This window comes from Mustelus asterias, chromosome 4 (genome assembly GCF_964213995.1).
Source record: "Mustelus asterias chromosome 4, sMusAst1.hap1.1, whole genome shotgun sequence".
Taxonomy (NCBI): Eukaryota; Metazoa; Chordata; class Chondrichthyes; order Carcharhiniformes; family Triakidae; genus Mustelus; species Mustelus asterias.
This window is the reverse complement of record NC_135804.1, coordinates 53,822,903-53,835,820: the sequence shown is the minus strand read 5'-3', so window position 1 is coordinate 53,835,820 and position 12,918 is coordinate 53,822,903. Positions and strand designations below refer to the sequence as shown.

At 39.9% G+C, this 12,918-nt stretch overlaps 1 protein-coding gene across 1 annotated transcript in view; it reads left to right on the top strand.

Moving 5' to 3' along the window:
- fa2h (fatty acid 2-hydroxylase) overlaps positions 1–12,460 on the top strand; it is a 117,959-nt gene extending 105,499 nt beyond the window's left edge. Inside the window, exons 4-7 of the mRNA XM_078211043.1 lie at positions 785–891; positions 1,502–1,674; positions 7,328–7,580; positions 9,688–12,460. Coding sequence (XP_078067169.1) covers positions 785–891; positions 1,502–1,674; positions 7,328–7,580; positions 9,688–9,767 — 613 coding nt within the window. The 3' untranslated portion in view covers positions 9,768–12,460. The remainder of the gene's footprint in view (positions 1–784; positions 892–1,501; positions 1,675–7,327; positions 7,581–9,687) is intronic.
- Positions 12,461–12,918: the final 458 nt, after the last annotated feature.

The window sequence follows — 12,918 nt, the reverse complement described above, 5'->3', positions numbered from 1 at the left end:
GGGGAGCCCCTGAGATCTCTGTGATGGACTGAGGGGGGGGGGTTGTGTGTTCCTGATATGATTGGGGTGCCCTTTAAAGATGGCACCCTGTTCTCGCTGCAGCCATGCTTTTCTAGCCTAATGAGGGCCCCTCAGCACCGCCACCTGCTTGGCAATATGAAACACGGCCCCTTGATTTTTTTAGGCAGTGTCGTAAGGTCTGGAGAGAAAACTGGCCTGTTTCTCTTTCTCACCAGAAACAACACTGTCATTTTTTTGTTTAAAGTTCCCACCTCTGTGGTCCTTAAGAAATATCATGTTCTAAATCAATTGAATCAGGTATTTTTTGACTGTCATAGAAATTCCAGAAACCCGATTGCATTTGCATATGGTAGTTGTATGAAAAAATAAAAGTTCCATTACTTAAGACACATCTTCATTCTTTGTGGAGATGGAACAATGTGCAAGGTTTTTGGGTTATCAGCAAGTTTCAGGTTGCAACATGAGAAGTATCTGTGTACATTGCAGTGTCCCTGCCTTGCATTCCAGCCTTCAGTCAAAGAATTATGGTATGACTCACAATGGCCTTCATACATTAATAATGACAAAAACCACTCAACCAGAATCTATTAAAGATGTCCTTGGATATTTGTGTGTGAATGTTGAAATATATCCAATAAAATGAGGGACATGTGTCATGGGTAATCTAGCGTGCTCCACACACGATAGCATCTACATCTAATGTTCAACTAATTGCTTGCCAAAGATTGTTTTCATTCTGTACTCTCTCTGTCTCTCTCTGCAGGTATATGGTACCTTTGGTTTGGACTCCTATTGTGATTTTCCTTAGTTGGTACAGCTACACTGAGCTGGCCCAAGGCAACTCTCGATTTTTCACATCCTTTGCAGCAGGTATTTCACCAATCTCGGAATAGCAAGTATCCAAAATTGTGTAATAGAGTTTTCTTAATGATGGTTGGTCTACTATTGATGTCTTCTCACCGTTTTGTCCCTTCAAGGCTGTTACTCATGAAGTGGCATTTAGATTTTAAAATTATGTCTGGTAGGCTGTGGGCATTTAGAAGTCTCTCCGGTGGGAAGATAGCGATGCATAGTTTAGAAGCTGAGATTGGTGCTGTAGATGATTCTTCGGCAAGCAGGGGACAGTCCAAAGAATGAATTAATTGATGCATACCTATTTGTGTGTCTTATCCAATTATCAAATTACAAAGCAATGTTGGCAGCAGCCAGGCAAACATCTTGACCAAGAATTGCCATTGCAGGGGTGTGAGGAGGAAAAGGGGAAAGTAAAAATGTTCTCATGTATTTTTTCATTATTGGCTTAGGGATATAAGGAAACAGAGCAGGATCTGATAACATTCAAAAACTTTAATAGAACATCAATTATTGAGTAATCTAATCTTTCTTAATGTGGGTGATTCTGAATGTGGAGAGGTGCAAAGTGATTGAAATCTGTAAGACGAGGAGCAATGATTTATTAATGGTTTCTCTCTTTCTGTAGAATATTCCGTTCCCGTCCACAAGTACTACTTCCCCTTTTTATTCTTGTTCGGGATGTTTCTCTGGTCCCTGGTTGAGTATCTGATCCATCGGTATCTTTTCCATATGAAACCGCCGGCCAGCAATTACTACCTCATCACGCTTCACTTCATGCTTCATGGGCAACACCACAAGGTGATTGGATAGATTCCTACGTGATCTGAAGTTATAAGTAGGGATGCTACTATTGGATTTTCGGAATGAAATTCTTTTTCAAATTCTTTTAAAGCTAGTCATTCTTGAAATTTCAATTTGACGTTGCATCTTGAATCTTTTCTTTAGGAAAAGCGTAAGCGGGTTTATAAATCTCATTTCTTTGGTTGTTGAAACTCCTGATATTTGCTCACGTTGCTGTTATCAGGCATTTTTATAGGGCCCTTCATTCATCTTTTTCATAACAGTGCAGTTTTTTAATAACTTAAAACACTGCAATCCCTAACTAGAGTTTTGTCTTTCAGATCACTCAGTGATGGACATGATGAGTCCATCCCTGCAATTTCTATACTCAGTATTCTCTGACACTGACAGCCACTTAAACTGGTTGTCAAAATACAGAACTTGGGAGGAAGCAGCCATTTTATTGCATTACCATTGTGAAAGTTCAAAGGAAGGTGCATGTTTCACATTGCTAGCAGCATCCCAACTTTTCTATTGTAAATGGTGTCAAATTAAATTGTACAGTTTCTTCACTTTACTCAATGCATTTTATATGAAGCCACAAATTAAGTAGTCTTCCAAATTATTCCCATAAATAGGGGTACACAGATTCGCCAAGATCCTTCTGCCCTTCCTGCTCTGAATTGTATCTCCATGCCTTTAAAGTATTCCGTGTAGAGTCAATTGAATAGGTTTGCCAAATCTGAAGAAATGCAAAGCATTTCTCGAGTGCAGCCCTCCTTATAAGCTTAATTGTAGCCCTGTGATGTAGTGCATCTTGTGCAGTGGCAAGGTTAATTGTAGTATTGCGCACTTTATTAAACTTGTGGAAAGTTTTTTTTGAAAAGTTATAAATCTTTTAATGTTTTGACTAATGGTTGACTCTTAACTGATAAAAGAATATTGAGCAAATGAAAGCAAACTTTGATTTATATTTGACATTCTAGGTAACTCCCTTAAATGTCTTTGCATTGCCATTTTGGTTTCTACCATTGTATTTGGACATTATTTTGAACAGCATCCTCCAACTCCTGCTCTCCTGTCAGAGGTAGTCCTGGATACCTGACGTGCAGGGATATTGACTTCTCAAAATATGAAAGTTGTTAAAAGTTTAATATAGTTCTGAGCTGATACTTTTGAAAGCTCTGTGAATGGTTCTCTTCTGAACCTTGACTGCTTAATTCAATGCTGTCACAGGCAGACTTACTCCACTCAATACTCACTGCTGGCCTTGATATCTGTATAAATGGCATTTCCTTCATGTAGGATTTTGATGATCATGCTATTTTTGGGAGTGGGATCATGATGAAAAATGTCATCTGCTATTTTTAGTCCACCACCCTCCCATTACCATTTATTCTCCCACATCCTTCTAAGATATCAGATCATTGTGACTAGAAACACCAACCAAGGGTCTGATTCATATTTCTGAAACCTAGGTGATCTCACTCTGGGGCTGCATTTTATTCTGCAACCAGTTACATTTCTGGTTCATTTTCCAGAGTGTTGGGTTCATATTTTAATAAGGAATCCTTCCTCCCCAAATCTTTTGACACATGTTTTGCTGTCATGTCCAAGAATAGTTTTAACTTTTGGTGATTGTATACAGTTTGTGATTTGAGGTCTAATGGCCATTTATACACCCATCCCATTTTCTGTTTCAATTGAAATCTATGGATATGAAAACTTTGACTCTAATTGTGAAAAGCCGTAAACTGCATCAGACGTAATGTAACAAAAGTAAAATTTCTGCAGTGCTGGAGATCTGAAATAGAGAGATTGATATTAAAACCTCAGCAGGCCTGGTAGCACGTGTGGAGAGAGAAACAGAGTTAATGTTTGGAATCCAGTATCAAAGAATATACGGGGAGGGGGGTGTGCGAATCAGGCTATTGAATTGGTTGATCAGCCATAATCATAATGAAGGATGGAGCAGGCTCAAAGGGCCAAATGGCCTACTCCTATTTTCTGTGTTTCTTATCTCCAATGGTCATTTAAAGCATTTTGTTATACTTAATGTCACTTAATCAATTCCAGCATTTATTGCATGTGGTGCATCACTCCCCAGAGCATGTTGAAAATTGCATTCATTCTGCTTGAGTTTAATTATCGATCATCATGTTGGTGAGTTTTTAACACCTTTATGGTGGGAACCATCATTAGAGAGAGTTACAACTGAGCATGTGAAATTGGATGATAACAAGAAGTTTCCATGCCAACATGTTTGAGATTTCCTCAGCAATTTGGTGCATGGACGTGATGGTCCTTAATGGAATAATGACCCACCAAGCGTGGCAGTTATCCACTTTATTTGATAAAAGTTCAGGTGAACAAATGGGCAAACTGTTGCTACATGTACACCAGAATAGCTAGTTTCACAAGATTGTGCAAGTTCATTCCACTCGAGTAGATTCCTTTATGTTCCATTGGAATGGCTGCTATGTGACATGAAACCTTGAGGTTGATGGTCACATATCATCAGATTTAACCTGCAATTTCCCTACCCACTCATAGTATTGATCATATTTTGAAGTAGTGCTAAAGCTCTGTGGAGGATTTTTTAAAAATTCGATCTTCCTCATTCTGTCTGCACTATTTTGAGAATGCTATCACAAATTGTAACAACTTATTTCTTTGATGTTTAACCAGAACTTGTTCTGCAGTTCACAAACTGTGAACAGAGTACCTGCAATGTGGGAAGATGCTGAAACAGGCTTTTTAGTCAGTGATTTCTACCCTCCCAAATTAAGTTGATCCAATACTGAACTCTATGAAGGGGAAATTACTTGCTGTTTAAAAGATTATAGCATAAAAACGTGTAGATAATTTTAGTGCCACTACCAGTTACATATTTTTAAAAATTCATTGGAAGTTGGAGCAGAAATCACTAAATTAGCAATTCACTCTTAGACTTCCACTTGCATCATGATCTGTTATTACTATGTACAATATGCCACAAAGCACTGGTGCAGCTACGATGCTGATCCTGCAAGACCTGCAAGATTTCAGATGGCTGATATTCAGGTTGAGTAGTGACTTAAAAAATGAGGGTACGTTTGTGCTAAAGATTCTCCCTCTCTCATAAGCTTCTTTCTGCAATCTCACATTGGTGGTTGCGAAGCTATTGGAGAGGACTGTTAGGGATAGGATTTAGGCACATTTGGAAAAGCATGGCCCAATTAGGAAAAGTCAGCATGTCTTTGTGCAGGGCAGGTCATGTCTTACTAACTTGATTTTTTTCGAGGACGTGACAAAGGTGATCGATGAGGGTAGAGCAGTGGATGTTGTCTACAAGGATTTTAGTAAAGCTTTCGGCAAGATCCCTCATGGTAGGCTCAGAAGATTAAGATGCATGTGATCTATGGTGACTTGGCCTCTTGAATACAGAATTGACTTGCCCATAGAAGTCAGTAGTGCTGGAAGGATGTTTCTCTGGCTGGAGGTCCATGACTAGTGGTGTTCTGCAGGGATCTGTGCTGGGACCTTTGCTGTTTGTGATATATATGATGTGGGGATGCCACTGTTGGACTGGGGTGGGCACAGTAAGAAGTCTCACAACACCAGATTAAAGTTTAGATTGAAGACTCACCTGATGAAGGAGCAGCGCTCCGAAAGCTTGTGATTCCAAATAAACCTGTTAAACTTTAATCTGGTGTTGTGAGACTTCTTATTGCGATATATGACTTAAATGGAAAAAGTAGATGGGTGGGTTAGTCATTTTGCAGATGACACACAGATCGGTGGAGTTGTGGATAGTAGGAAGGTTGCCAAAGTATACAACAGGATATAGATCAGCAGCAGATGTGGGTGGAGAAATGGCAAATGGAGTTTAATCCAGGCAAGTGTTCTGCACTTTGGGCGATCAAGGCTGGGATTCTCCAAAAAAATTCTAAGCCCCCAATTTGTGGGAAAACGGGAGTAAATCCCACTAGTTATTTTAACGTGATTTCCAGAATGAATCTCTGACACTCTGTGTGTTACAGAGTGCCCTAGTGTGATTCACTCTGAAAATCAAGGGGTGTCTGAGAGGCTGGCAGCATAGCGCAGAGCGGGTCACTTGCACCAATCTGTCAGAGCACAGATTGGTGCATGCGTTGCTGCCCCACATTGCTGGCCTCCCGAACACTGGCCAGCTCAATAACTGGACAGCCCCGGCTCCCTCCCTCTGCCTGCGATCCCTGCGCAGAGCGTCAGCGGGACCACCCCCACCCCCACTGTTTGCGCCCTCCATGGCCCTGCCCCCTTGGAAAGTGCCATGGTGTCAGGCTGGCACTGCCCAAGGGGTACCCCCCTTATCCCTGACCTCCTGGGGGGGGGGGGGGGGGGTCTCAATTGCTTCTGTTCCCTCCAATGGGGTTGGCTGCCTGTTCCCTCTGCTGATGTCTCCCGGCCTGCTATGTTGCTCGAGCAGCACAGCGAGCTAGGAGAATCGTCCCCCCAAATGTTAATGGCAGGATCTTGAACAGCATTGATGTACAGCGGGATCTTGGGGTTCAAGTCTATAGCTCCCTGAGAGTGGCCACATAAGTAGATAGGATGGTAAAGAAGGTGTATGGCATTCTTACCTTTATTGGTCGGAGCATTGAGTACAAGAGTCAGGATGTCATTTTGCAGCTTTATAAAACTTTGGTTCAGCTGCATTTTAAGAGTATTGCGTTCAATTCTGGTGCCACATTACAGGAAGGATGTGGAGGCTTTGGAGAGGATGCCGAAGAGGTTTACTAGGATGCTGCCTGAATTAGATGGTATAAGCTATAAGGAGAGGCTGGACAAACTAGGGTTGTTATCTCTGGAGCTGTGGACACTGAGGGGAGACCTGATAGAAGTCTATAAAATTGAGAGGCATAGATAGGGTTGACGGTCAGAATCTTTTTCCCAGAGTTGAAATGTCTAATAGTAGGAGGATTGCATTTAAGGTAGGGGGGGAAAGTGCAAAGGAGATTTGAAGACAAGTTTTTTGCTCAGAGAGCAGTAGGTGTCTGGAACGCGCTGCCAAGGTGATGGTGCAGGCAGATATGATGGGGGTGTTTTGGGGGCTTTTAGATATCTCATGAATGTGCAAGGAATAGAGGGATATGGACCAAGGCCAGGCAGGAGGGATTAGTTTAATTTGGCATCATGCCCGGAACAACATTGTGGGCCAAAGGGCCTGTTCCTGTGCTGTTATGTTCTATGTTCTCTATGCAATGCAAAGAGGCTCTTATTTACTTGTCTGATCAAAAATTTCCATCCTCCCAACTAGTTTAGAGAGTGAGGCACCATTCTTGAAAAATTGAATCTTTTGTCTGTCAAGGATTTCATTATTTAGCAAATTTCTTTCTATTTTCTATACTCCACTCCCCTGCATGTGCACCCACTGCCCCCAAAAATAAAACCCCAACTATAGCACAAAGTAAATATTAGAACCCAAGCTTTGAACTCAAATCCTTCCTCCTGCCCTTGTTAAAGATGTGAAACCTGCATGTTCTTCTAGGTCTTGATGCTGAAAACTGGCTGTGCAGTAAATCTGTTACAGCACTCATTTGTATGTTGCTAAATTAAGAGCAAGTAGAAGGTTGTATTTGGTGAATATTGTGCACCTAAGCAAACCTGTCATGTTAAGATTTCAATGTATTCTCTCTCCTCTCTGCAGTCTCCATTTGATGGTTCACGTTTGGTCTTCCCGCCTGTTCCAGCATCATTCGTTGTAGTGTTATTTCTTGCTGCTTTCCACTTGTTTGCTCCAGGAGCCGTCGGCATGTCTATCTTCGTTGGAGGTCTATGTGGCTATGTTATCTATGATATGATACATTATTATCTACACTATGGATCTCCAAAGAAGGGCAGCTACCTCTATGGACTTAAAGCATATCATGTTAAACATCATTTTGAACACCAAAGATTAGGTATATACAACTACTTTTTAACATGTTCGTAATTAATAAAGGAATTGGTGAATTATTGTACCCTTTTTCTCCCTGCTGTGCCCAACTAATTAAGTGTTTTCTGTGCTAGCAGGAGTGTGAGAAAGGCCCAAGCTGAGTAGCTTATTCACCCTTAAAAGTGCAAAATTTATTAAACTGTGCACATCTAGGTGGAAGCTACCCTCTGGAATTTGAGCCTAGAATTTATGCTAACATTTTCACATTTTACTTGGAGTGCTATATTCTGAAGAGACAGTGGCCTGTTCTGATGGTTCAAATAGACATTGAAGGTACCATCGGCATAAGGTGAGGAGCTGGGAGTTCATCCTGGATGTTCTGGACAATAATCCTCCATCCAGCACCCCTCAAAGGTTGCTGTCAGTTTCAGTGAAGTACCGGTGAATGTTGACTGTACCTGGTCCACTGTGTGAAATATAGCGTGATGCTAATATCTGACGGATGTCAGTGTGAGAAAATACTACCTGTTTGTACTTTTGGAATCCAATGTTCATATCTGAGTAAAGCAGACTTCAGAGTATGTGCTCTGTTGTGGCAATGTGCCTTATTCCCAATTTTAGATATTCATTAACCACGTTAATGTGAAAGAGATGTATTTTAGGTACTCAAGACATCCACGCACTCTTTTTTTTGGTCCTGTCCAGCTTATTAACTCTTTTTCAACAAGCTTTGTGAACCTGGAAGTCTATTTTTGTGGATTTCTTTGAATTCAATGTTGTCATTGAAAATCCCATGGTGGGTGTCATTTGTGGGCAGTTCCACTCTCTCAAATTCTCAAACTGTTTATAAACTTAACATTCCGGAGTTGCTTTAGGTTTCAAGTTGTTAATTTTGAGGGTTTTATTTTCAACTCTGAGTAACTGATTTGAATTCTTGCCCTTGCTGACACTATGGGGATTGGGTGTAAGAAGAAAATGATGTTTGCTTGACCTTCCATGGGAGTAAAGTGAAACTGCTGGTCTAAATTTAGAAGTAAGAGGGACTCTGTCCAAACGTACGCAAAAGATTCAAACTGTTAATCCTCCATTAGGTTACAAATACAAACTGCTTGTCCTTAGTACAGAGTCCAATAAATCTGAAAGATGAACCACTGAGTAGATTTCCCATTAGAAAGGGAGACTGAGGATTTTCTTCCCCCAGAGGAAGTGCAGGTGTCCCTATTGTGATCTTGTGCATTTGCCTTAACAAAGGCATGGATGAGGCTTTCAGCAGTGGGTGAGGTGAGGCAGGAGAAGAGTGAAGTGGTATTAAATAGGGTGGCACAGTGGTTAGTTCTGCTGCCTCTCAGCGCCAGGGACCCAGGTTCAATTTCGGCCTCGGGTGACTGTCTGTGTGGAGTTCGCACATTCTCCCCGTGTCTGCGTGGGTTTCCTTCGGGTGCTCCGGTTTCCTCCCACAGTCCAAAGCTGTGCGGGTTAGGTGGATTGGCCATGCTAAAATTGATCCTAGTGTCAGGGGGACACTAGGGTAAATACATGGGGTTGTATGGATAAGATCTGGATGGGATTGTGATCAATGCAGATTCGATGGGCCAAATGGCCTCTTTCTGCACTATAGGATTTTATGGTACCTTTTCAAACAAATAGTTTTCCCCAGAGAATAATGGTTTATTCTGGGAAGCATTGCCAAGATGCTGAGAACATGTGCCATGATTTGTTTTTCAAATCTCCTCGCCTACAAGTGGCCCCTCCATGTGTCAACCTGGACATTGATTGGTTGCAAGTTATTTGAGTTGAGGGCAGAAGCAGGGAAGAGATGTGTACCATGACCAAACCTAATCAGGTCATAAAAGGCGTGTGTACTTTTTATTTTGAAGGGTGGTCATAGGAAATGTAATCAAGGGTAGGAATCCCAGCTTTTTCCTTCTCATAAAGCCCAGAGAAACGGTCTAATTGATGTTCTCAGCTAAGATGAACATAGATCTGGAAATTAGCCTGGAACATTGCAGTCAGTAAGACTCAATGACGTTCTTCGTTTTGCATTGTCATGTATTCCATTAAAGTTTATGTTGATATCATCAAGTATAATGCAACTTCTAACCTGCAGCATTTATTTCCCCTCTCCCATTTAGGATTTGGAATTACGAGTCGGTTTTGGGACTACCCATTCAATACAGTAATTCCAGAAGAAACATTCGAGAAGCATCACTGATGTCTATGATTGGTCTCCAAATCCACACTATTAATGCCTTGTCAATCAGCCAGCCACTTGAGAATCTCTATCCAGATACATCCTATGTATGGCCAAGCCCAAGTCTTATCATCTTCAGCTTCATGTAGGATTCCTTCTATTCTTTGAGAAGGCAAAAAAAAAGCTTCACTGTTTTCTGAATTGTCCAAATATAATATCCCAATGTTTTCTAACAAAAGTGCCTGATCTCTGGGAGCTGTTGCCTGTTGATCAATATTTATTAATTGTTAAATGTATATTTTTTTGGACCTTGATATCTATAATAAATCTTATCAAAGTGGTTATGTATTGTAGGAAGTATTAACACTAAAGTTTGGGTTTTTGAATTTTATGCAGTTTATGGGTTAGTTACTTGGAAAAAAGGGAAATCAAGCTGCACAATTTAATTTATCATTCAGGTTTTACTTGTTTTGTTATAAGTTCCATGTTTGTAGATGTGAGGAACAATGAAACTCTCATTCCAAAATTTTGACTTTCTTTTCTTAATATTTTAACTGCTTAAATTTATCAGACAAATATCTGTACTTGCCAATCTCCAATTAAAGCTTTGTCTGCACAAAAACCTTTTCCTTAATGTTAGGTACAATTTGGGATTTTTTAATGTCGGTGTCATGCTATTCCTTTCCAAGTAGTGTGGTATCCAAATTTGTTGTAGATTTTTGGAGTTTGGGTTATAATGTGACATTGCTCTACCACCTTTCAATTGGTCATCAAATTCCTCCAGCATCTTGCATACATCTGCCCATTGCTGTGCATTTAATCCTTATCTTTAAATGTCAGACACTTGTGTACCCCGCCATGCTTGTTGAAAGAGCAGGCTGCTTTACATTCACCAGTATTTAACATAAATATGGGCTGTAAAGAAAACTTGCCCCTTTCTCCACCTTTCGAAGGGAATTAAAAACGCATTTTCCCTGTTAACAAAACCTTAAAACAAAAATGGAAAGAAACTTTTTTTAGAAGAGCTGGTATTGTGATTTTTGACTCTATTTATCTCTGGGTTAAGGGGCTTGTGTTGCACTTTATAAGGTTGGTGGTTTTATCAGTCTGTTTGCGGAACAGTATAGACCAATATACACAGTTGGATGTTCGTAACCAGCAGAAGAAAATAAGGAAAGTTTTTGGCAAATGGAAGTTGGAGAGAAAATAGTGGATGCTGGAAGCATAATTTGTTTGGTATCTAACCTGTTGCTATTGTGCACTAAAAGAATTTTATATTTTTTGGTGTAGGATGTTGTTGAGCATTCCCCCTGCCCCAAACTCTGGCTTTAATCAAACTTGTTCCTCATAACATTTGAATCTTGTGTGCTTTGGGCATTGACTATATTATGAATGTAACCTTGGGCTGACTAGTTCCACTACTTTCTGGAACAGTATGCTGGCTTAACTATGCAGTTAAAGAAATTTCATTTTTACTGTCTTACTGCGAATATTGACGCATTTATGAATGCTCGAGTCTATATAAGGTGAAATGTAATTGTAAATAAAGGTCTGTATATTTTGAAAGTAGTTTTTTTTTTGTCCAAATTCTCTTCCCAAGCAATGTTTGTTTTTAATTTCTTCTGACTAGCATTCTAATAATGTCACAGGTTTTTTGACTTAATTCCAGATTCAGAAATGATGCAGCTATTTTCAAGCCTGACCCAGCTTGTGAATCAACCTTGGTCAGTCGCAACAATTGCTGGGATATGCCTGTCGATCAAAATGCTGTAGGAGTTTTTGCATATATATATAGGCCAAAGCTTTGAAGTATATAAGGCATTACTTTTATACTGCGCCTTACATCGATCTATTGTGTACATTTTTGTGCACTAATGGTTTTTAGTTTAGAAACCAAGTTCATGTGCTAATTCTTAGAACCATCGGTACATAGATAATATAAGAAAACTAAATGATCTGTTCAAACTGTAATCAGGCCCCTGGGTCTGGCAGTTACCTAATTTCCTTTGCAAAATAGGTGTCAGCTATGGTGGACCAGTGCCTGCTGTTAATTGCTTGCTGTAACATTAAGCTGTAGTTTGATCACCACCACTGACAAAGCTGGAAAATGAAACACAAATTAATTGCCAGCTTCCTTGAAGGGAGAAACTAAACTGAAGGACTAACAAATCCAATTCCTCTCTCCCTTTTACCTAATGCTCTTTCTTATCTCCATTCTGATCTTGGGAATAAAATTGTTCCTCACATGTAAAATGTCATGTAAAACAGAATCTAAAATATAGAGGTGAAATTGGGCATTACTGAAATGTGTACTAGACCTGGTATGTTGTGGACATATGTGAGCATTTTTTTTACAAACAATTATGAACTCAGTAACTGAGTGATATGGTAAAACTATCTCACTTGGGGTTCTGTGAAACTACGTTGAAATTGCAGAGTGGAATGTACCCCATGTACAGCATTGCTCCAGTAATTCCAAATGTAGAATCTTGTGTCATGTTAATGAATTTATATTGGCAATATTGTATCAAATTGCTTTTTATGATTGACTTAAGTGTTAATAAATTTCTAGTTTATAAAATGAGCTAAGTTGAGGCCTATAAAGAGTTTTGTTGCAGATTGCTAACTTGTGACTATAAAATTAATCTACCAAGCACTGAGTTGTCAGACTGCAATTCATTTACAATTAATTGTTTAATAAATTTGCCTTTTTGAAACAATATTAACAATAAGAAGGTTATTGTTGTCTTCAGTTTTGATCAATTTTTTCAACTTCCAAATTGAAAGGCAAAACTATTCTCCCGGAGATTAAATTTGTTCTGCTTTAATCTCCAGGGGAGTTTTGAATGATGTCTCTTCTCCAGGACCATTCCCGCAAAAAGTGCATGGGGGAATTTGGTGAAAATTATGCTTAAATTGTCTGTATATGGGAAGTTAATTGCATGATGGGAGTTTAATATCATCATGTGGCCTTGGGCATTCTGCTTCATGTCACAATAGTCCAGGAGGAGGGCTGGCAGTTTTATTTTTCCGTGTCGATCAGCACATCTGATACTTAGAACATAGAACATAGAAAGCCACAGCACAAACAGGCCCTTCGGCCCACAAGTTGCACTGATCATATCCCTACCTCTAGGCCTATCTATAGCCCTCAATCCCATTAAATCCCATG